Source organism: Anticarsia gemmatalis, chromosome 4 (assembly GCF_050436995.1).
Source record: "Anticarsia gemmatalis isolate Benzon Research Colony breed Stoneville strain chromosome 4, ilAntGemm2 primary, whole genome shotgun sequence".
In the NCBI taxonomy this organism is placed as follows: domain Eukaryota; kingdom Metazoa; phylum Arthropoda; class Insecta; order Lepidoptera; family Erebidae; genus Anticarsia; species Anticarsia gemmatalis.
In genome coordinates this window covers 2,705,759-2,728,775 of record NC_134748.1, presented here as the reverse complement: position 1 = coordinate 2,728,775, position 23,017 = coordinate 2,705,759, and the positions used below count along the sequence as shown (strand labels likewise).

The window sequence follows — 23,017 nt, the reverse complement described above, 5'->3', positions numbered from 1 at the left end:
AACACGTATAAAAAACAAGAAATATAATGGATTACTGTCCCGCTGCTGGGAATGGGTCTCCTCCTGTAATGACCAAACCTCGTCCATGTGGTTGCAAAGGTTGTCGAACATGTTTGATTTGTGAGACCCAATACGGAGCCAATAACTTGAAACTACAGCTGGAATTAGACAAAAATAAAGGTTATGTTTACTGTCCTTACTGCAACAAGGCTTGGACCGGTTGGGATATAGACTCATACAAGCAACACCCTAATCACGAAGGAGATTCTATCGATTACCCTGGTGTTTACATACAATTAGATTTCATATCAGAAGACGAAGAGAAGGAACTCATGAAAAATATTGACGAAATGCCGTGGGACATATCTCAAAGTGGCAGAAGAAAACAGAACTTTGGTCCAAAGACGAATTTTAAAAAGAAAAAAGTTGTCGTTGGTAAATTCGATGGTTTTCCGGCATTCTCTAAATATTTACAGGAGAGGTTTGAAACATTCGATTTATTGAAAAATTATGAAGTTATAGAGCAGTGTTCTTTAGAATATGATCCTAGTAAAGGTGCATCTATTGATCCTCATATAGATGATTGTTGGATATGGGGAGAAAGGATAATAACAGTGAATTGTTTGTCTGACTCTGTTCTAACTATGACTCCATTCAAGGGTGATATAAAGAAATATAATCTGTATTGTGCGGAGGAGTATAAGCCAGTTGTTGGTACAGATGGAAGTATTGTGATGGATAGAATAGAGGGGCCATCAGCATTTGAGGCTAGTAAATCATCAATTAATGATGATGTGATAATAAGGATACCTATGCCAAGGTAATTTATTTTTATTTTTGCTTTATTTGACTTTCAAAATAAAAGAAATTTAGTAGGTATTTAAAAACAAATCTTTATAGCACGATTTAGAGATGCCTTATGACCAGGAGATCGGGACAATACAAAAATTATGTTCATTGTCCTAAGTCTAAGTTATTATATAAATATTTAACATCCTGCTAAATGTGTGATTTAGAGTTATGAATTTATGAAAAATAATGACATTTTATTTTTTTCAGGAGATCATTGCTCATAATCTATGGCGAGTCTAGATATCAGTGGGAACACTGTGTACTTAGAGAAGACATTACTTCAAGAAGAGTTTGCATCGCATACCGAGAGTTCACACCACCATACCTCACTGGTGGACAGCATGAGGAGATTGGCAACATTATTAGAACCAAAGGGAAAATATTCTGGGATCATAAGAGTAAAATAAATGAAGATGTAGATAGTAAATAAGCTACACCAAATATTAATTTAATTAAACTATTTATATTAGTTCCTTTTTCTACACCGAAGAAGTGTAATAGAAATATTGCTTTAATATCTGCCTTTTTTTTAGATCCTCTGTAGAGCTTGTTTATCAAAATGTCTTAAACACTATAATGTTAAAATGCTTAGATTTAAAATGGCGTGCAATGGTTGACAGTAACACATAGTGATATCTTAGTATTAACATTATACTGTTTAGTTTTGAGTTCAGGGACAATGCAAAACCTTAATTATATCCAACTGCACGTTTGGCGCAGTGGTTTAAGCGGTCACCTCGCCGCAACAACCGGAGCGCCGCGTGTGGTGGGTTCGAATCCCACCCGGGACAAATCTTTGTGTGATGAGCACAAGTATTTGTTCTGAGCCTGGATGTTAATGTATCTATATAAGTATGTATTTAGAAGTATATAAGTATGTTTATCAGTTATTTGGTTACCATAGTACAAGCTCTGCTTAGTTTGGAATCAAATGACCGTGTGTGAGTTGTCCAATAATATAAAAAAAAAAAAAAAAAAACAAGCATTCCCTAAATGATACATGTGAAGGGGTCTCCTTTTAAGTATAAGGAAACTTGGAGGCAAATAAAAAACTGATATGTCTTTAATATTATATTCTACTAATGCATGATAACGATTAGATACAAGATAAAAGTAATATCATTTAATACATTAACTGTTACATAATAATAGAGTACTAGACAATTACGCATAGTTATATCAATATTCCTATCTATTGAACAATTTGTAAATTATCGGAATCAATTCAAACTTGTCTTTACTTGCGTCTATTGTATTAGACAACTACTTCTTTTAAGAACAAGATTAGACAACTGATTTTGCTTTATACTTGTACATTGTACGTCCTGCACCCTTATAGGCTTTACACATCAACTTGGTTTATGTGGATAAACCATGTGAGTTCAACTTCTTTGATCTATAGTAGGTAGTAGTTAAGCAGAAAGGACTCAATCCACACTTTCACCACAATGGAGTTAAGTATGTTTTCATCCTTCTGAGGGTAAATTTTGACACTCTTCATACTGTGGGTTGAGTCGAGATAGTAGGAAAAGTAGTTTCCATGTACATTTTAAAATTAGGGATTTCACTACATCATAGATTTTACCCTCAGGAGAATGATTGCATACTTAACTCCACTGTAGTCAAAGTGTGGATTGAGTCCTTTCTACTTAGCTACGTCCAGCTAATAAACAGCTTTATTAGAAAGTGACAAGCAAAATATTAGTTAAATATAAAGTTGTCATAGTTGCAAATTTTGGATTCGTTATGAGTTTTAGTACCTAGTTTTCCTATAGACTAGTCTTTTGAACTTGCTTTTGTTGTGGAACTCGAACTCTGATACGAGGCACAGGAGAAGAGGCATGGAGTTACTTTGCCGCTAATAAGTAGGTGAAGTAATCAACATTATTGCTATAGTCCAACAACTTAGTAGAGGGTATGCAACGTTTGCGGTTGGCGGAGGTATACAAAATTCACAATTTAGAACATCGGTGACCATGTGGTTTTCCGGATTATGCAGCTGACGCCGCTATGATTAATGCAGCCACTTTATTTTGGAAATGCGGCTTTGTTTTCTATATTCAAGATAACTCATGCATGCCAAACCTCTCTCATAAGTTTTCGGAGTATAATTAAGTTGGGATAATATTTGAAGGAATCTTAAATATATCCCAAGGCAGTAAATAGGCTACATTTTTTTTGTTACCTAGAATCTATATAAGTATTAATAAAATGGTTATCTTAGAACATATTGCACTTAAGCCATATGATGATGATTGTTAGCAACGTCGTTAGCTTCTACGCTTCTGTTCATTTCCTCGTCCTGACGTGCTCTGATTATCTGTTCAGTGATCTGCCACTCCATTACTGACTTCTCGCTCTTCATCTTGCGAATGCAACGCGCCAGGATCAATGCGAATATTGTAGCTAGAATCTATAAAACGTTAGTATTTTTTTTAAAACATCGTTCAGTTTATACTCTTTGATACTCTTTATACTCTATGAAAAAGTGAGTTTATACTCTTTGAAAAAAATAAAAAACAAACACATGATTGGGGGCGTGCCATATTATAGTGATATATGTACGTATACCTACGTAACGCTGAATTGCTTTAGAAACATGCTAATAAAACGATAAGAATTTGATGCAATTTTTACAAAAAATATTCATGATAAAGGTATGAATGTGTACTTAATTTATGACTGTTAAAGACGTCGATAAAAATTAGAGCGCCGCGACCTTTCGAGTTAGGTCTGATTAATATCTGTTGAGTTCGCTTTCCTACCTTATGTTGAGGTAAATAGTTATAAGTATGCTAGAACTTACATGAATGGACACCAAAGTAATCGCAAGCACGGTTATGACGGTAATATTTCTGTGCATCATATAAGACAGTGCGTATTTGCAGCCATAGTCCTGTATGTTGTAGTTGCCGCAAACTGTAGAGCCGGGAATGCTGCAGCAACTGGCCGGCACCGTGATGTTGTGGTCACTGTTGTATGATGGTGGTACTATCGTGGTGGCCATGTCTCCCGGGAGCTCTATACCTTCATAGTCACGGTAGCCTGCGTCACCGCAGCATCGGAGCTGTTCAAACAAAACAAACGAATAAATGACATATATTGTTGGATGGGGCGGGTTAATTAAACCGATTAAAAAAGAGGGAGAGGTTACTTTCTAGTCACGCATTTGTGTATTTCGGATTCGCCCTTTCCCTTTGAATTCGCGCTACTTCTGTCGAATAAACAAAATATCTACAATCTTATCGTTGAAAGCATAAATTCTTAATACTTACCGTCATTTGCAAAGTATCAACAGCGTCTTGTACATTCGGCTCGTGCAGCCTTCCGAAAGGAATAGAGAAGTGTGTCCAAACGGTGCTGACGTCGAAGGTGATGGCCAAACATAACGCCACTATCTCCACCAGGAACAACAATACCAATATGAATGCGTACTGAAAAAAAATTGCGTTTAAAAATGATTTAACAGTTTCAAGCTTAATTCTGCTCTATCAGAATTCTTAGGATGATGAGTACAATTATACATATTACAAGCATAAATATGAGTTTTCAAATTAATTTATCTAGAATAGATCTGGGGCTTTGTTAACGCAAAAGTATTTTCACACAGAGAGGTACAGTCATTTCAGTAGAGGCACAGTAAAGCATGGAATATATATCGTATGTAAATCAATTTAATTACCTAACCTTTTAACTTCCTTTCTGTGAAAAGTATATCGTGTCGCATATAAAAAAATGGTATCTGTATAGTTATCCCATTGTTAAGATTTTTTGTTACTTTACCGAGTTAACCATGCAGGTGCTCTTCTTGAAGCTGCCAAGAAAGCCGAACGCAGCGACGGCCAGTAAGGACAGTCCTAGAAGCATACCCAGTGCAGAGGGAGTTAGGTACCCGCCCATTCCAGAGCGATTGAAGAATAACGCGTAACTTTGGAACTGCCAGTACGCGATGCTTCCATACATTGTCAGGACAAAAGCTATTATCTGAAAATGGAGCATTGTTTTTCAAAGATTCGTGACGTGCATCACTCGTATCTATATTTACAAAATAAATTATACTTAATAACATTTTACTTGTACGCTTAGAACGCGTTGTTTTTAATGATTTGGAAACCTTTCACAGTTATCCAAACAATTATCAAGATTTTACAAATGGGTTTATAATTTGCCCCCCAAAGCAGGTGGATCCCTGGGGACTAGGAAGATAGGGTGGTTTACAGAGACACTTGTCCCCGGTAAAGCAACTGATTTCATTCATTTTATGCAGAGAAACTTAGAATTACTTAGTTAATATCTAGTTTGTGAATCCCTTCTGCCTTTTTACTTAAGGCATTGGATCCACCACAATTCATTTAAACATGAAGTGTAAGAACAGAAAATAATGTTGGCTCAAGAATCATAGTTAACTTCTGTCATCTGACGGATAGGATTTTTTTATTAAAACAAAGAATAGCTCTTTATCTCAGTTCATGTGAATCGTTAAAAAAAGAATAAAAAGATTAGGAGATAGTAGGTATTACAATTACAACACCTACTTACCATCAACATAGCTGTGGTAACTAACATCAAAACTCTCATAGAATTCATATTAAACATCGCCTTTGTTTTCCCAAAAGGCGAATTAAAATTAGTTTTAACGTTATTCTGCGGTGCACTCATGTTGGTTTCACAACGATCAGACGAATGATGTCAACGAAACAGCGACTGATTAGATATGCCTACGCAGTAATCTGATAGCAATTGTTTTGGTCAGATAACTCACTGACAATCCATGTACTCATCTCTGAATTTGGCATTAAAATCGTGTGCTTGTACAATTGTCATAAGGACTTAAGTATCTCTGTTATAAGGCATAGCTACGGGCAACAATATGCACTTATGCAATTTCACATTTTCTCATACTTTCTTTAAGTATAAGCATACCTAATCTTTAAATTCTTAAGTAAGTAAATTGTGATAGGACAAATGATTATAAAATAATATTAATCAACAAAACCAAGAAGTTTTTTCGTTTCATTGATAAAAACCTGATTGAAAATGTGGCAGTGTAGACTATATTTTTACTTGTATCTATACCTTTGTATTTGTGGCTTCATGTTTATTATCGGTTTGATGATATAAATAATTGCATATACAATACACTAGATAACTACATACAGTGGTCTGTTTTGTTATTAAGGTGAAATAGCCCGGATTAAGGACTTAATGCGACATTTGAGGAGCGCGCGTGTGACGCTCGTGAAATCATCGCGTTGTTCTTTACATTAAGCTCTCAAAATTAACTAACTCTGAAACCAATTAGGTTTTTAATACTAGTGATAAATTCTTTATAAATGAGAACGCGGAATAAACGAAACGAAAAATAAAAACGGAGCGAATAAACGCGGATAGGTAACTTAATATGAAAAAGAATAAAAAAGTAATGTGTTGATGTTTCAAAATGGTTCATAAGATTGAGCTTCAAAGTTAAAACCTGCCTATTAATACGAGTCTTAGTCTCCAGATAATAACCCATACTACTGCTGCTATTTGCAAACTGTTTATTTATTCGTCTTATTTATTTATTTAAACTTCATGTACAGTAGTGGTACACAGGCGGACTTAATGCATCAAGGCATTCTCTACCAGTCACCCATTGGGTTATATAAACAGGTTTGTGTTAGGTGTACTTTAATGAATATTATTTTAATATTCTTATCACTTATCACTTCAAAACTCCTAGATTGATTTGAAAAAAAATTGTCTAGGTGTTTAAAAGACTAGTAATTGCAAAATAATAAAATAACGACATTTATTTATCTCAAACCATATTGCACTTAAGCTATATTATTATGATGATTGTTAGAAACGTAGTTAGCTTCTAAATCTTTTTAATATCGTCTTCCTGCCGAGCTCTGATTATTCCTTCAGTGATCTGCCACGCCAATACCGTCTTCTCGCTCTTCATCTCGCGGATCCTACGCGCCAGCATCAACGTGAATATTATGGCTAGAATCTGTAAAATATTTTTACCAACTTTAGAAATAATGAGATACAATGTTTGGATGATTGTTTTTTCTTATTTTGTCCTGCTTATTATGCCTCAAAGTGAGGGTGGACCCAGGGGTATACATGTAATTTACCCACGTATCGCCATTAATTTAGTCTTTTGTTTAAGGAGCGAGGTACTTTAATGCATAAATATGATTATCATTAACTGCCAACTGAGACTAAACAGTGTCTCATTATTGGCTGTTGTAATATACCCGGCAAAGTAATGTCTGACAGAACCACCAGTGTCAAATATTTAGGTACCTAGTTACTCACTTTCCAAGATCGTAAGGACTTACATGAATGAACATTAAGGTAAACCCAAGCACAGTGATGATGGCAATATATCTATCCATCATGTTAGACATCGCGTATTTGCAGCCATAGTCCTGTATGTTGTAGTTGCCGCAAACTGTAGAGCCGGGAATGCTGCAGCAACTGGCCGGCACCGTGACGTTGTGGTCACTGTTGTATGATGGTGGTACTATCGTGGTGGCCATGTCTCCCGGGAGCTCTATACCTTCATAGTCACGGTAGCCCGAGTTACCGCAGCATCGGAACTGTTCTAACGAAGAAACAAATAAATGAAATAGCCCGGGTTAATTAAACACGTAAGGGAAGTATTAAAGGCATACCCTCCTATTTATAAACACACTATAAACCTATTTTATTTAAAATGCTAAAATATAATATGTTTTCTCTTATTCATTTCGCTAAGGAGTGAAAGAAACAAAACACTTTATAAGGCTTTCATTCCTTCATATATTTTTATGAATAAGATGGATAAACTTTAATAGAGCGGGAATATATTTGAATGAATTGCTTGATCCCAGAACTTGCCCGTTGCTCTCCTGAATTCGCGCTAGTGAATCTTGAGATAGTTCCAAGAAGTGTAGTGTAGTATAGTAATCTTTTGCAGCATGGTGGAATCATTGCTTTGTAGGATTTGCAATTTAGGGCGCATTTTCATTGATCGTTAACGCATCGAGGTGCGGAAGAGCCTGAATTTAACTAAACAATTTATTTTAACAATTGGCTTTGAGAGTTGGTCATAAATGGACGCCGTGAATCAACAGTTGTTGAAATATGGAGCAAATTTGTATGTTTGTGACCTGATGGGGAGTCCCCGAATGTTTTTATCGACGGATTATCTGACTGACTAGTTTCATTGTTCGTTATCTCAGTTGCGGTAAGCCCAGGGACGGATTGAATCGACCGATAAAAATGCGCGCTTATGTTTGACATGGATGCAAGCATTCTTCGGCGTTTAAATCTAAGTTTCGTCTGCCCGCAACTTCAATAAGTATGATTTTTGTTACCCCAGGTTACACGCTATTTGTGTGCCAAATTTTATCGAAATCTATTCCACAATTTTGTCCCTATTGTATAACAAACATCCATCCAATCATTCAAACTTTTGCATTTTTAATATTTTAGTACAATTTACTCTATTCTTTCATTCATAGAATAGACAATTTTCTAATACCTACCGTTATTTGCAAAGTATCAACAGCATCTTGTACTTTTGACTCATGAAGTCTTTCGAAAGGGATAGAAAAGTGTGTCCAAACTGAGCTGACGTCGAAGGTGATGGCCAACCATACTGCCGCTATATCCGCCACGAACAACAATATCAATATCACTGCGTACTGAAAATATATTATAACTTTACGTAAGTGTACTCTCTCAAGTTTCGTTCTACTCTACATGGATTTAGTTTGACAGAACTGAGTGAGTTATTTTTAAAATCATATTTTCACTTTATCTTATAATGAAATACGTGCTATCGTGCGAAGAAAAAACTTTTCTTATTTTAGTAAACCACCAAATAAAAGTTTTAACAATGCTTATAGGAGAACATAAAATGCAAAGATACACAACAAGCATTATAGTTTCTCTAACTCTGCATCCTCCTTATCTACATGCATCGTTTGTTAAGATAATGGCCTCAAAATTGATACAACTATCCAATTGTTTAAATTGTTATTTTACCAAGTTAACCATGCAAGTCCTCTTCTCAAAACTGCCTATTACCCCAATCATGGGCATAGTCGCTAAGGTCAGGCCTAGAATCATACCCAGTCCACACGCACTACGGTACCCCGCCATTCCGGAGCGGTTGAAGAATAAAGCATTATTTTGGAACTCCCGGTTTGCCATGAATCCATACATGTACAGGGCGAAAGCTATAATCTGAAAATGGAAAACTGTTTATTAAAGTTATCAATTAGGTACAAGAGACTGCAAAATTTAAAAACAAAATCGTGCTTCATCGTTACTCCTATCAATATTTCTACTTTAATAGTTGACTTGACTTAGATAAATGTTTGTGTGGACGCCCTTGCCGTAAGATTAATAAAAATCGACCATCAAAAAGCTCGTGCAGACAAGGTAGGTATTGTTTTAAATTATTTAAGGAGCTTTGAAATTTGTCAAAACAAAGAAGTGCCTTATCTCAGTTCATGTCAATCAGAATGCAATCATAAAAAGAGAATTAAAGGATAAAGAGATAATAGGTACCGACTACAATTACAACGCTTACTTACCATCAATATCGCTGTGGTAACTAACATCAAAACTCTCATAGAATTCATATTAAACATCGCCTTCGTTTCCCCAAAAGGCGAATTAAAAATAGTTTTAACGTTATTCTGCGGTGCACTCATATTTGTTTCACAACGATCAGACGAATGATGTCAACGAAACAGCGACTGACTAGATATGCCTAGTATGCCTACACAGTAATCTGATAGCAATTGTTTTGGTCAGATAACTCACTGACAATCCATGTACTCATCACTGAATTTGGCATTAAAATCCGGCTTCCTTGTACAGTCATAAAGACTTATGTTTCTTTGTTACAAGGCATAACTACGAGCAACAATATGTATACTATTTCTCTTCACCTTACTCACTTTTTTTCAATTCTAAGACAATTAAATCGTGATGGCGTATGTAGTTATCAGATAATAAAATTCAACAGAAAGTAGAAGTATTGTCGCTTCTATTTACTTTTTCTTAGAACATCAGCCGCGCGGCTCGATCTCTGAGCTAACCTCGATCTTAAGCTTCGCTTGCTGAGGTTGCTCTGTGGATAAGATAGTTTACCTAACTATCTTAAGCATATGGCTTGCCTCCGTGTTTGGAAAGACACGTTAAATAGTGGGTTCCGGCTGGCATTTTCAAAGATCTTTGACAGTCGTTAACAGTAACCATTCTTACGGAAGGGTATCGTGTAATAACCCAGGTAACTGTGCTGCGGAGGTCCGATAGGCAAACGCTTCGTGTAAAATACAACAATCGAGACTGGAAGCCGACTCTAACATACCTAGTTGGAAGAAACGCTAGGCTGAAAATTCTACATACTTATTTTTGCTTGTTACTGTATCTTTGTACTTGTATTGAAGTAGGTACTTAGCTATAATTGCTGAACGAAGTACCTACTTACTTATCGATTTGATGATATACATAATTGCATACCTAATATACTGCATATATTGTCTGTTTTGATAGTAAGGGGAATTAACCCAGATTAACGACACAATCACATTATCAAGATTAAAGTATTATTTTGTTTTTACTTTCACTTCTTCAGTTAGGTGGGTATTTTCACTGAATACTTACGACGCATGTATTAGGTCGGGGAAAAAGTCTTTTCGCATTATGGTATGTATAAAGTTATAAACTAGTAATAAAATCTCTTTGACTTCAAGAATCACAAATGAGTACACGGTTCATTAGTATTATTATTTCAGTAAGCTCGTGAAGTACCTACCCACATATCGAGCTTTTTTGTGTAGAGAAAAGATACATACTATAATGCGAAAAGACTTTTTCCCCAACTTATATTTTGTGATTAGTCTTCATCGGTCAGATTATTTGAGACTGGTCAACTGCGCAGGAGGGTGTTGGTAACCTTTACTTTCTCATTCTGTCAGTTCGATAGTTCGGTATCCGTAACGATCGGTGAGAGGACAGTCGGAGTATTAACGTCTTTACGAGCTCTCCGCTCTCCGAAGCTTGCGCCCTTTGCCTCACCTCCCACAGTCTGAGCAAACACTAATCATTCAATTTCTTCCTGCAAACCTCAGGAGTACCTACCTACTCCAGGATTCGAAACCGAGGCAGGCGATAACACGTAAAAAAAACAAATGGATGGAATGGGTCTCCTCCTGCAATGAGGGAGGGGTTCTTATCTTATTTTATCTTAGGGGTGGGGGTGCCGGTTAATAGCCAGCTGACACTTCGACAACTATTGATCCTTTGTATCACCTCTTCCTATGTTACTGACGTTGGGGGGCAGGGCAAAACTTATCAGTTTTGTTATCCCATCGGCAGCAGCTTATAAATAATCTTCTGGTTTGGGGTATCAACATCCTAGAAAATCTATCCAGTCTCAAATAATGATGCAGTTCATCTTATCTCTTTTAATTACATACATTGTTTTCTAAGGAAATCATTTCTAAAAACCCCAGTTCATACATCAATGATCCGTAATAGCAAAGATACTTCATCGACACTTCGACAGACTGTCGTAAATACATAATAGGTATTTAGTTATTATGACCCATTATAATAATATCATAACAGTTACTTTTAATTACTTATTATCTAATGTTGGCCGGTAATATGTAAATCAGGCAAGCAAAATGGAAATCAGGCAAGGTGACTGAGGCGTGGACGTCCATGAAAAACACTGGTATTCACCTGCATCCGGTGAATACCAGTGCATTTTACATTGGAAGCAGGGCCAGACTAATTAATGATCAGATCAGATAATTTAAGCATAGTTCTGCACCATTGGCCGGTTTCAATGCAGTTAGTAGCCAGGTACCTATTACAGGTCAATAATGTATGATATTGTATTATTGACCAAGTGGTATAGGATAAGGAAAAACAAACAAAGGATTTTCAATGACACATACTTACTTATTTATTAACGATAATTATATTAATCAGTAGCTATATAGTTACAAAATGTACCTGATAAGTAATTGATAAGTCAAATTAGCTTATTGTACTCAAATTCTTTAGCAAAACTCATTAGTATATCAGCTTAGCCTTTATTCCAAACTTTGCTTGAGTCGGCTTCCAGTCTTACCGGATGCAGCTGAATACCGGTGTTTTACATAGGGCGACTGCCTATCTGACCTCCACAACCCAGTTACCTGGAATATAACACGATACCTTTCGGTAAGACTGGTTGTCACACTTTTAAGCTTCTGACTACTGTTTACGACTGTCAAAGATCTGAAAATTTAACGTGCATTCCGAAACACGGAGGAACTCGATATGTGTAAGATGGTCACCCATCCACAGAACAACCTCGGCAAGCGTGGCTTAACCTCAGAGATCGATCCGCGCGGCTGCTGTTAACTAAGCCACGAGCTCCTCGCAAAACTCATTAGTATCAAACTAAATTACAGGTAGATTAAAAAATGAGTGCTACAAAGCAAATCGATTCTCTATCCTTTTCTCACACCGGTTTAAAGTTTAAAAACTGTAGGAGCCTTATTTGTGTCATTACGATATCGATTAAAAAAAAAACCTGATTCAAAGATAGAGAAGAAGAAATTCAAAGCATGATTTACTATATTTTAGTTCATTGTTTGTCTGTTTGTCGTATGGTTAGTGGTCAACCTAGTGTCTGTGACTGTTATCGTAGTACATAATAGCCGAGACCGACTTTTTACTTGCCCTTCGAAGCACGGAAACGCCCAGCTCAAATACCATTATACGGTCACCCATCTATGGAATGACCGCGCCGACCGACCGAATGACCGACCGGTGACCGCAACTGGCTATAGGCGCCTCAAGCCTAGGCTTAGTTCATTGAATATATTTTAATGATTTAAGGGTGCTAGGGTGCTTAGAGTTAAACCACTAAAGCTGAAACGAATTCATCTCTTTCACGATTCTCTTTAATCTAAAGTGATGATGTAAACTATCACGTAAATACCTTCATGCAGGAAACAAAGATCAAACTAAAACACCCATATCCATATTCACGATCATGCGTCACTAATCATTTATTGATATGTATGAAATTTCCGTCTTGCGTAACACGTAATTTACAGATAGAAGATATAGTAAATATAAGTTGGTTCTTCTTCAAAAAGAATTTAACAGCTTGTCAAAAATACCTTAAATTTAACTCATTACTGCCCCACTGCTGGGCAAGGGTCTCCTCCCGTAATGAGGAAGGGGTTAGGCCTCGAGTTCACAACGCAAACAAAGTGCTGGTTTGGGACTATGCATACATTTAAGAACTGTTTTTCTTCACCTTTGGAACAAAAGTGACAATTACTTCTAATGCACACTCCGTATTGCTGTGTTGCCTTGTTCGAACCATCGACAACATAACATTTTAAGACCACTTGGCTATCACAAAAATGGTCAAAAAACACCTAACTGACCTCAATAAAGTTATAGTTTTAGTATCTGATTGGACACCTAATAATCCTTACAACTGGTCCTTGTGTGAACGTAGAATCAGTAAAACCGGTTCAATCATATACAAACGTTCTACAAATTCACTGCAGCAGGAAAATAATACTAATGAATGCTTTTTTTTAATTTATTATATAAAAAACAGTTACTGTAAGAACTTTGTAGTTCTTGTGTCACGGAGACGATATTTTATTACTCTTATATCTGACAATTAGGTGATTAAATATGCTGTTATGATTAAGTTATATAAGTAGTACCTACATAGCTACATACTAGGGATCTTATGTTTACACGAAAATTCGGTTTCGGATATAATAATGACAGTAGTCATATAGAAATTATTTCGACTATCCGTTACTTTTGTATGAATACGGATGAAAGATTTCGAAATGATACTGTCCATTCCCGTGCGTCGGTTCGGCCGAAAAAACCAAAGAACCGGTCGTAACATGCTTCATTTAGCCTAATTCTATCCGCATGTGTTACGTTACTATTACGGATATCTGATCATTTTGTTTACGAAGCTCCATAAAATCCCTGCTACATACTAAATATCATTTAAGCAGCGTCAGCTTGACGCTCATCATTGTTATTAGCATGTACTTAGTTCATTCTTATGCCTAGGGTTGCCATCCGTCCGGGTTTCCCCGGATTTGTCCTAGTTTAGGGTTTGAAAAATAGAAAAAATTGAGCCGCCTGCGAGACACGCACTATGCTCGCTCACCATGATCAACCGACGAACCAATTACATTCACCGTTCCCCCACTCATTCCGTCGCAGTTGCTCGTCTTGTTGACAAGTCTGGCTTTCGGACTCTAAAATCCGGGGTCTTCACGCGTCTTGTCCGTTTTTCCAAATTTTAGAGATGGCAACCCTACTTATGCCTTTCCTCTCGTGCAACAATCAGTTGCTCAGTGATCTGCCACTCCGCCAGAGTCTGCTCACTCTTCGTCTTACGGATGCAACAGCCATTGACCAGTGCGAAAACTATGGCAAAAGACTGAAAAAAAAAACAACATATATCCGATATAAGCACTGATAAATGCATTTGTCTTATCTAAGTTTCAAGATTGATGAAGTACTACACTGTATACGGGACTAATTCCCCAAAAAAAGAATCGTCGGAATAAACAATCCGTGTACAGCCTGCAAAATTTCATGAAAATCCCTTCAGTAATTGATGCGTGGAAGACTTACAAATAAACAACAACAGTTTGGCATTTCTAATTGAAATTAGATTATAAAATAACTTACGTGGAAGCACAGCATGATTATTGCAAGAACACCGATAATAGCCATATTTCGGTACAGCATGCGGGATAGCTTGTACCTACAACCATGATAGGCATATATATCGGAGCAGAGCTTCGGGCCAGGCGCACAGCAACTGGCTGGCACGGTGAAGTTCGTGTCATTGTTGCTGCCGTAGTGGTCTGATTTAACGACAAACACGGTGTCCATATCGCTTGGCAGGTCGATGTTTCTGTAATCTGTGTAACCAGTGTTTCCGCAGCAACGGACCTGTTTAAACAAGTTAAAAAATACACATTCTAAGTAGAACTTGTTTCTGGTAACTAGATTACAGTTAAACATATGTATATAACATAACATGAACATAGATAAATTATTATAAAATCTAAAAACTAGCTGAAGAAAGGGTAATCTAAAGTTCGTCACGTGGTGATATCATGCCTTTAATTAGATAACGGCACGTTTGGCGTATAGTGTGTTCAACAGATATTTGGTTACCATAGAACAAGCTCTTATTTAGTTTGGAATCAAATAACCGTGTGTGAGTTGTTGTCGTTTTGATGTTGGATAAAGTTTCCAATATGGAATCGTTACATTTTTTCTATTTGATAATAAATATAATATTTGGTACTTACCGTACTTTGTAAGCTATCAACAGCAACTTGAACTTCGTGTTTATGCAAATTGCCGAGAGGAATGGCAAAGTTCGTCCACAGTGAGGTGGGGTCAAATGTAACCGCCAAACATATCGCCACTATTTTGACCAGAAGCAATACAATCAATATGAATGCGTACTGAAACAATAACGTTTATTAATTTCAATGTATTCGTTTTTACGATTCAGAATCAATGAAAGGTTTTATTGACGTCGCATCAATAATATTGCACTGTGTCGCGAATTGCATAATAATATTTACATTTAGATTCTTATGTTTTCTTTTTATATTAATGATATTTTCGTTTCAATGTGACGTTTAATTTGATCACGCAATAGGATTTTGAAAAAAAAATGCGCTATATTAGGTGTATGAATTTTGTAGCCAAGTAGTATATCCGTTTCATATATTTCAATGGAAATCCATTCGTTAAGCATCAACAGGTTTCCTGGAATTTATCGCATTTGCGTAAACTTACGTCATATAGACCGACAACTTAGTACAGAGCTTTAGCGTGCACGATTTATCGCGATTATAATTAACGATTATGGGTATTTACAGAAAAAAGACTCTACTTGGATCATGCCATTCTGATTCATAGGCGGATCTCCGATATTCGAGAAATCCGAGTTTTGTATACCTTGGCCAGCTTGACACAGCTAGTTTAAAAAACTCTCTGCTGATTGGACTATTAGTAGGATAACATAGTATAAATAGTGGTTTTACCGAGTTGACCATGCAGGTGCTGTTCCGGTAAATGCCGAGGAGTCCGAACGCGGAGACAGCGAGCACAGACACGCCGAGAGCGACACCTAGTGCCGAAGGAGTGAGATATTCCACCAATCCTGAACGATTCAGGTAGTGAGGATAACTGTTGAACTGCCAATATGCGATGCTGGAGTACACCGTCATTATTAAGGCCAGTATCTGGAAATTAAGGACAATTTTATAACAGGTTACTTACAACTTTTTAATACTAATTTCAAAGGGTTTTTTTTAAACTATGACTGTACCACTGCTGGGCAAGGGTATCCTCCCGAACGAGAGAGAGGTAAGGAATTGCGTCCACCGCACTGGCCCAGTACGGATTGGGGACTTTGCATGCCCTCAAGAAATGTATCAAACAATTTTTAGGTATGCAAGATTCCATTTCGATGTCTCTTTCACCGTTAGAAATTGCACCATAACAAATAGAAATACTCAAATGGGTAAGTAGGTACCACTGGACTAATTTGAGTGTTTTTTATTTGGTTCGGAATGAGTTTTTTGACTTTAGAGTAAAATAAACGTCGATCCAAACAAATAGTATTTCAAAAAACTGGCCCAGTAGCAGAAGACTAAAAATGCAGTGCAAGGAAAATATTTAAAGTGGGACATATTTGCATATTTATAGTCGGACATCTTTTATAATTTCTCGCGGAACACACAATCTGCAAGCGGGGAAATCCCATCGAATGCGAGTCGTAAACAGCTACGTCATGACTACACCACCTACAATTAAGACGCCAAAGGCCAACTAACAATACACATCTACAATACTCGCTATCTTACAATTAGACGAATCATTTCAAAGAATTCAAACCTATAAAATCTACAACTTGATATTTGGTACCTTAGTACCTATATGTTTTTTCCTTCTCAATTAGTCTAAATTCTATTCAAAGCCCGAGTTTCAAAAACAACCCGTCATCAACAGGTAAAATCGCTATTTTTGATACTAACTCAGTCAGTTCATATTCATAATATATGTAACCTAGGTAGGGTAAAGCACCCAGTAGTCAGCCTTTTAGTGCAAATGTCAATTTGATTTAGCCATATTTTTAACATTTACAACTAGATGTAAAATCATTAGTCATTGTATGAAAGGTAATTTATTAAACTTTAAGAAAAAATCAACAAAATATCATATTCATAAGATTATCATGGAAAAAATCCGCATTAAACAAAATATGGCACTTTTTACCAGTAGTCAGCCCCATGTCGCCACTAGTCAGCCATGTCTTACCCAGTAGTCAGCCTCTTATTTACTCAATACAAATATTCTATTTTAAATATATTTTTATTGAAATCTCCAGGAAAAGAAGCACATTTGCAATAATACCATGCAGTACAATTTATATATCCATTCATTTTTAACCCCCGACGCAAAAAGAGGGGTGTTATAAGGTTCGACGTGTCTGTCTGTGTGTCTGTCTGTCTATGGCATCATAACTCCCGAAAGGATGCAGTGATTTCAATTTAGTTTTTATTAATTAAAGGTGACTTATGTGCGAGTGTTTATAGACATGTTTGATGAAAATCGGTGGAGCCGTTTGAAAGTTGTGGGGGGTTAAAGTGGGGAGATTAACCGAATGTCTGCAAATTTACTCGGACGGGGTCTCAAATGGCTTCGCATGCTGAGAAAGTTGGTGGTGGGAAAGTTAGAATGGCTTAACCCAACCACCAACCTATAAAAAGTATGAAATAAAAAATATATTGTGAAATCGGGGGTTTTCAAGATTTAAAGTTATAGTTATTAGCACTTAGGTAATTGATTTCTAAATGTTTTCTAGTTAATCTTTCTTCACAAGGTTCACAGCGATAAAAGTTTATTTTCTGTTCCTTTATTCCTTCTGTTTCTCAACTCTCCCCACTCTACAAAAGATGCTGTCTTCTATAAAACTATTTTAGCTTTCTTGATGTGTTGATACATAAGTCAATGGTAGGCTAGGAAATGATAGAAGTAGGATAGGAAGTTAGATGATAGAAGTAACTGGTATCATTCCTTTCTTTTCTCATTTCCCAAAGTTCCTTCGTGTTTTGGAAGGTATGGTAAATTGAAAGTCCTGGCGGGAGTCAAGGATCTCTGGCAATCGTTGCCATTAGTCAGAAGATTGAAAATCTGATAACCAGTCTTATGGTAGTCGTGGTATAGCCCAGGTAACTGGGTTGTGGAGGTCATATAGGCAGTTGCTCCATGTAAAACACTGGTATTCAGCTGCATCCGGTGAAACTGGAAGCTAATTCCAGCATATCGTGACCAGTTTCTTAGGGCAGTCATTTGTTTTTGGGAGTGCACTTAGTCTAGCTTAATGGTACGGGATTTCGGACTTGTAGTGTCATAATAATGTGTGAAATGCCAAGTACTCGACTCGTTTCCATGATTTTCATAACAGTTTTGATCGCCACCATAGCACATGACAATTATTCCTCTTTATACAGATCTTTTGGTCTTTTTGATATGATACTATTCGAAAACAAGTAACTAAGTTTTGTGCCAACATAGCCGTCCACAAATTTGAACCATAATGAAAGGATTTAAGACCTAATTTCATTTAGCAAAACTGACGGCCGACTATGGGATATGTAGGTCTAATGGTCGGCCTCATGAAATTCACTGACTTTATATGCGGCCGACTACTGGTAAAATACGATTTTTGTCGTAGAAGAGTTTAGCTCAACGCAATAGTTAAATTGAGAACTATTCGCCCTGTTAATTTCAACCACATATGTATATGAGAATTGCAAAAAAACCAGTAGTCAGCCACCCATGGCCGATTACTGGATAAACCTCATCATTTGGAAACCCAATAGTCGGCCACGTTAATTTATAATACAAAAGACAAATAAAACGCCTGCAATGCATGATTTTATCGAAGATAAACTATTAAATACTAGCATAAAATATCAATTCGTTCCATATTACATCAAATTCATTGAAAAACATGCCAAGAACTAAAACACGAATCCTTAACAAAAAAATAGCAATGGCGACGTTTTTGGCCATGTCTTTGATGGCAGTTCATAAGAATGAGTGTAACACGTTAACCTGCCATGCTATCGAATCGTAATTGGGCATATTAGTCAATAAGAATATACAGATTCGATTAATGATTATTTTATTGGTCTTTACTATTTTCGACACTAATTATATGGATATAAAGCCTGTAAAGGCTGACTACTGGTTGGGGGCCGACTACCGGGGGTTTTACCCTACCTACTTATAGCTAAATATGTGCATGAGCATGTGCAAAACCGAAATTAGGCATGGGTGCGAACTTTCTACACAAAATAAACAAACAAAACACGGTCTAGATTTAATCGGCAAAAGAAAACATAGTTATTTTTGCATTTAAATACACGTAAACACTCGAGATTTGTAGATGTTTCAAATTGTAACGTGGCTTCATTTTGTCTATATATGCATTGGCTTTATTTCATAGGTAGGTATACGGTAAAACAACATTACAACAGTCAAACAACGTCAATCAAACCAATTAACCGTAACAAACAACAATACAGAACTGACTCATAATTAAATTTGTTAACACATGGACTTATTTTATATTTACGATAGAAAGAACACTATAATTTTATCACAATAATAAAATGCACTACCCTTTTTGCAGATATAATGATAAGTTCATTAAGTACCTCCTGATTATAACATAAATATATTGTTCTAAAGAAACAAAAAGTACTTACCATCAAAATAGCCGAGATGACCAACATTAAACCTCTACTGCAATTCATGTTGCACATTCCCTTCGATTTTTCGAAGGCGTAATTAAAACTACTTTTAAGGTTATCCACGACAGGACTCGACATGTTTGTATGGTAGCAAACACAGACGCCGATTGATGCCAGCCGGCTCCAGTGTGACCATCTCAAAAATGGCGAATCTGCCACACATGGACCCAAAAATCTGCCAAATTCTGCCACGCTCGACGTTGAAGAATGCCAAAAATGTGCCAACATGAAAATAAAAGAAACGTACTATCATCTTTTTTTTAATCAACTTTATAGCTACGTTAAACATACAAAAAAACAATACACCTAGTCAACATTGGCTTCAAAATTTTCGCATTCCTTTTCTTTGTACATGGATTTTATCGACATATTTTTTAACATTTCCTTGCTTGGTTTAAAGGAGACGCAGTCTCCGAGTTCCTTTATTCCCTCTTTTGTAGTAATTATTGCCGAGACATGTTTATTCAAAAACCTGTTCCTTATTTTTGTTTTGTTTAGATTGACTTGAGAAAATATCCTTGCGCACGATGCATTTGACATCGGCAAACATTAGAGAGCTTTTGCAAGGTTTGCAATATTTGGATATTTTGCTGTCCCATTTGCGTCCCTGATTTTTCCAACCGCTGCTCAAAACTTGTCCACGCTCAAAATTGTACCGGCGCTACTTCCGCTTTCGCCTGCTTCTGCCCGCCGCTTACACTTCTGTCAAACTTCACCTGTCGGAGTCCGTCATCAACTTTTTGAATATTGTCTCCGTCTACAATGTTGGGAAATGACGATGCTATGCTTAAAATTGACGTAAATTCTTTGTATACGACATGTTGTGGATCCAAAAACTGTAATTCTTTGAAAATGTTTGTAAGTGGCAGACGTGTTTTCAATTGACTACATATTTTAGTTAAAAATGATTGGATTCGTTGAAGGAACGTCTGGATTCCAGGTTTCAGACTCACGTCTGTGGATAAGCGATCGATTTCTGTACTCACGTTAACACCCAAGTACATATCTTTCAGAGGCAAAAAGTTTACGGTAGATTTTGGGTCAATTGCAAGTGGGTCTGCTGTTTTTAAATAATTTCTCTTGATATAACAACTCAATAGGCACACGTACACTTCAGAAATGTCTTTGAATGCTGTGTGGACTGTTGTATAATCTCCTTGAAATATAATGTTTAGTTTGTTGACTGACTGCAATATATAATCTAATGCATAAAAATAAAGTTTGTGTATCTTGTCATTCACACTGTTAAACAAGAACTCTGATGAAATATTTGTCTTTCAAAAACTGCGATTGAAAAAAAAAATTTAGGGCTTCCCATTGTTCTAAAACTTTTTTAATGCAAGCGTGCACGCAAAGCCAACGAATTTAATAGTATCTTAACATTTTATGCTTTTCAGTACCAATAAAATCTCGATATTCAACAAACTCCCTTTGTCGTTTACTGCTATGGGCAAAATATCCGTAAACCTCTTGTATCATTTGGTTAATAGCTCGTGGTATGGTGTTTTTACTAGCATGAGATACACACAATACAGTGGAATGACACACACATTTAATAAACATGCAGTGAGGATTGACGTGCCTTATTTTTGCAATGATACCACCATGTTCTCCAAATATAACGTTAGTAGTGTCACTTGTCAGCCCCAAAACCAATAGCATCTTTCATATTAAGGTTAGAATTAGTTAAAGACGTGGATAATTCATCAAACAATGATTGGGCATCAACCCGGTTCAAGTCAACCAAGGTCAAAAATTTTGTTTTTACCTGCAGGTCTTTTTCTGAATAATATTTGGTTACAACTGCAAACGTTGATGTGGTTGTAACATCTGTAGTCTCATCTATAACCAAGGAAAACATAGGTGTACGTGTTATAATATTTTCACAGGATTTTAAATCAGCCAGCATCTCTGTTTCTAAATTTAGTTTTAAAACATTATATGTTACCGCTGCCGCTTTGGTTCTCTTGCAACAAAATTGCTTGGCGATTTCAGAATCATGGGAGCTTTTTGAGATGTTTAAAGACCAATTTACAGTGGAATACTTAAGTCCCTATAGTATTAAATTTAAAACGTTCATCCTCTACTATCTATTAGATCTTTTTGAAAACCAATATTAAAAGGATACATAGTCTCCCAACCCATGCATGCATGCATGTGACCAGCGTAGTGCAGTCTAGGCCTAATCCCTCCCTCATTCCCGGAGGAGGCCCTTGCTTGGTTATAAAGTAATGTTGTTTGTTAGCTATCTAAGAAATATCCCAACTAGCACACAAGCGCTATAACAAGCTGCACAATGGCCGGTTAAAGGATTTTTATAACGCCTTAGGCTCCTTTAGTAAGAAGTATAGTGGTTCTATAAGCGGCTACAGATCTCTTGTAACGTCAAATAGGCCCATACTGTCCAGCTTATAGCTCGACATTGGATCTACAGTGGTCGTAAATAGTAATTATAATAGTACGTAGTATAGTAGTTATACAGGAGCGCTAAAATAAAATGAAGGTGGTATAATCGCGCTACAAGAGCTTTTTCGAAGTCTCGTGGCGCTAAGACAGAGGTAGTTAGCGCCATGAGCGTTGAAAGAATTTTTCAATTCGGACCAGTAGTTCCTGAGATTAGCGCGTTCAAACAAACAAACAAACAAACAATCAAACAAACTCTTCAGCTTTATAATATTAGTATAGATTATGTCCTGAATTATACTGATAAGAATCATATACTTTTCATGTACATACTTGTTTGAACTGATAGTGATGACGAGACCTTACGATGAAATATCATTCTTTATCTGAGTCTGTATGTTATTATGTATAACTAGCTTTTGCCCGCGACTTCGTCCGCCACCTGAATTTTCCCATGGGAATGCGTCATTTTCCCGGGGTAAAAAGTAGCCTATGTCCTTTCTCGGGTATCAAAATATCTCCATACCAAATTTCATCCAAATTGGTTCAGTAGCTTAGGCATGATTGAATAACAGACAGACTAGTTTTGACTAGTTAATTAATAACCAGTTTAAGTATATTCTACATTCCACGATAAAGGGTTTGAATAACCTACTGTACAGTGTACACTAAACTGTCCATCTTGGTCATCTTGTCATCCCGGATCCGTGACCCCGTGGTGCCCGATCCCATGACCTGTGTTCGCGTTATCCTCGATCCCATGATCTGCGATCCCGTGATCCGCGATCCCGTGATCTACCCAGATTAGAAGATTAGCGCTAGGTCTCCATCAGTCATGTGCGCTTTGAGTCGTTTTGATCGTTAAG

General features: G+C 36.7%; 4 protein-coding genes and 1 pseudogene across 4 annotated transcripts; 1 reads left to right on the top strand and 4 right to left on the bottom strand.

Annotated features, from left to right (window-relative positions):
* The first annotated feature begins 50 nt into the window (after positions 1-50).
* LOC142972651 (alpha-ketoglutarate-dependent dioxygenase alkB homolog 4-like) lies at positions 51-1,367 on the top strand. The gene is made up of 2 exons (XM_076113937.1): positions 51-820; positions 1,060-1,367. The coding sequence occupies exons 1-2, from the start codon at positions 69-71 to the stop codon at positions 1,280-1,282; spliced, it is 975 nt and encodes a 324-aa protein (XP_075970052.1). The 5' UTR covers positions 51-68; the 3' UTR covers positions 1,283-1,367.
* A 543-nt stretch (positions 1,368-1,910) lies between these two features.
* LOC142972223 (CD63 antigen-like) lies at positions 1,911-5,621 on the bottom strand. Its single transcript, XM_076113118.1, has 5 exons — positions 5,392-5,621; positions 4,636-4,836; positions 4,128-4,286; positions 3,659-3,919; positions 1,911-3,265 (listed from the first exon to the last, which is right to left on the bottom strand). The coding sequence occupies exons 1-5, from the start codon at positions 5,509-5,511 to the stop codon at positions 3,089-3,091; spliced, it is 918 nt and encodes a 305-aa protein (XP_075969233.1). The 5' UTR covers positions 5,512-5,621; the 3' UTR covers positions 1,911-3,088.
* Positions 5,622-6,618: 997 nt separating this feature from the next.
* Positions 6,619-9,578, bottom strand: LOC142972221 (23 kDa integral membrane protein-like). Its single transcript, XM_076113117.1, has 5 exons — positions 9,429-9,578; positions 8,875-9,075; positions 8,373-8,531; positions 7,182-7,442; positions 6,619-6,847 (listed from the first exon to the last, which is right to left on the bottom strand). Exons 1-5 carry the CDS (start codon positions 9,546-9,548, stop codon positions 6,713-6,715), a joined length of 876 nt encoding a protein of 291 aa, XP_075969232.1. The 5' UTR covers positions 9,549-9,578; the 3' UTR covers positions 6,619-6,712.
* Positions 9,579-13,351: 3,773 nt separating this feature from the next.
* On the bottom strand, positions 13,352-19,876 carry LOC142972220 (23 kDa integral membrane protein-like). The gene is made up of 5 exons (XM_076113116.1): positions 19,704-19,876; positions 15,966-16,166; positions 15,219-15,377; positions 14,587-14,853; positions 13,352-14,332 (listed from the first exon to the last, which is right to left on the bottom strand). The coding sequence occupies exons 1-5, from the start codon at positions 19,824-19,826 to the stop codon at positions 14,207-14,209; spliced, it is 876 nt and encodes a 291-aa protein (XP_075969231.1). The 5' UTR covers positions 19,827-19,876; the 3' UTR covers positions 13,352-14,206.
* Positions 19,877-20,392: 516 nt separating this feature from the next.
* LOC142987838 (uncharacterized) lies at positions 20,393-21,227 on the bottom strand (annotated as a pseudogene).
* Between the last annotated feature and the right edge of the window lie 1,790 nt (positions 21,228-23,017).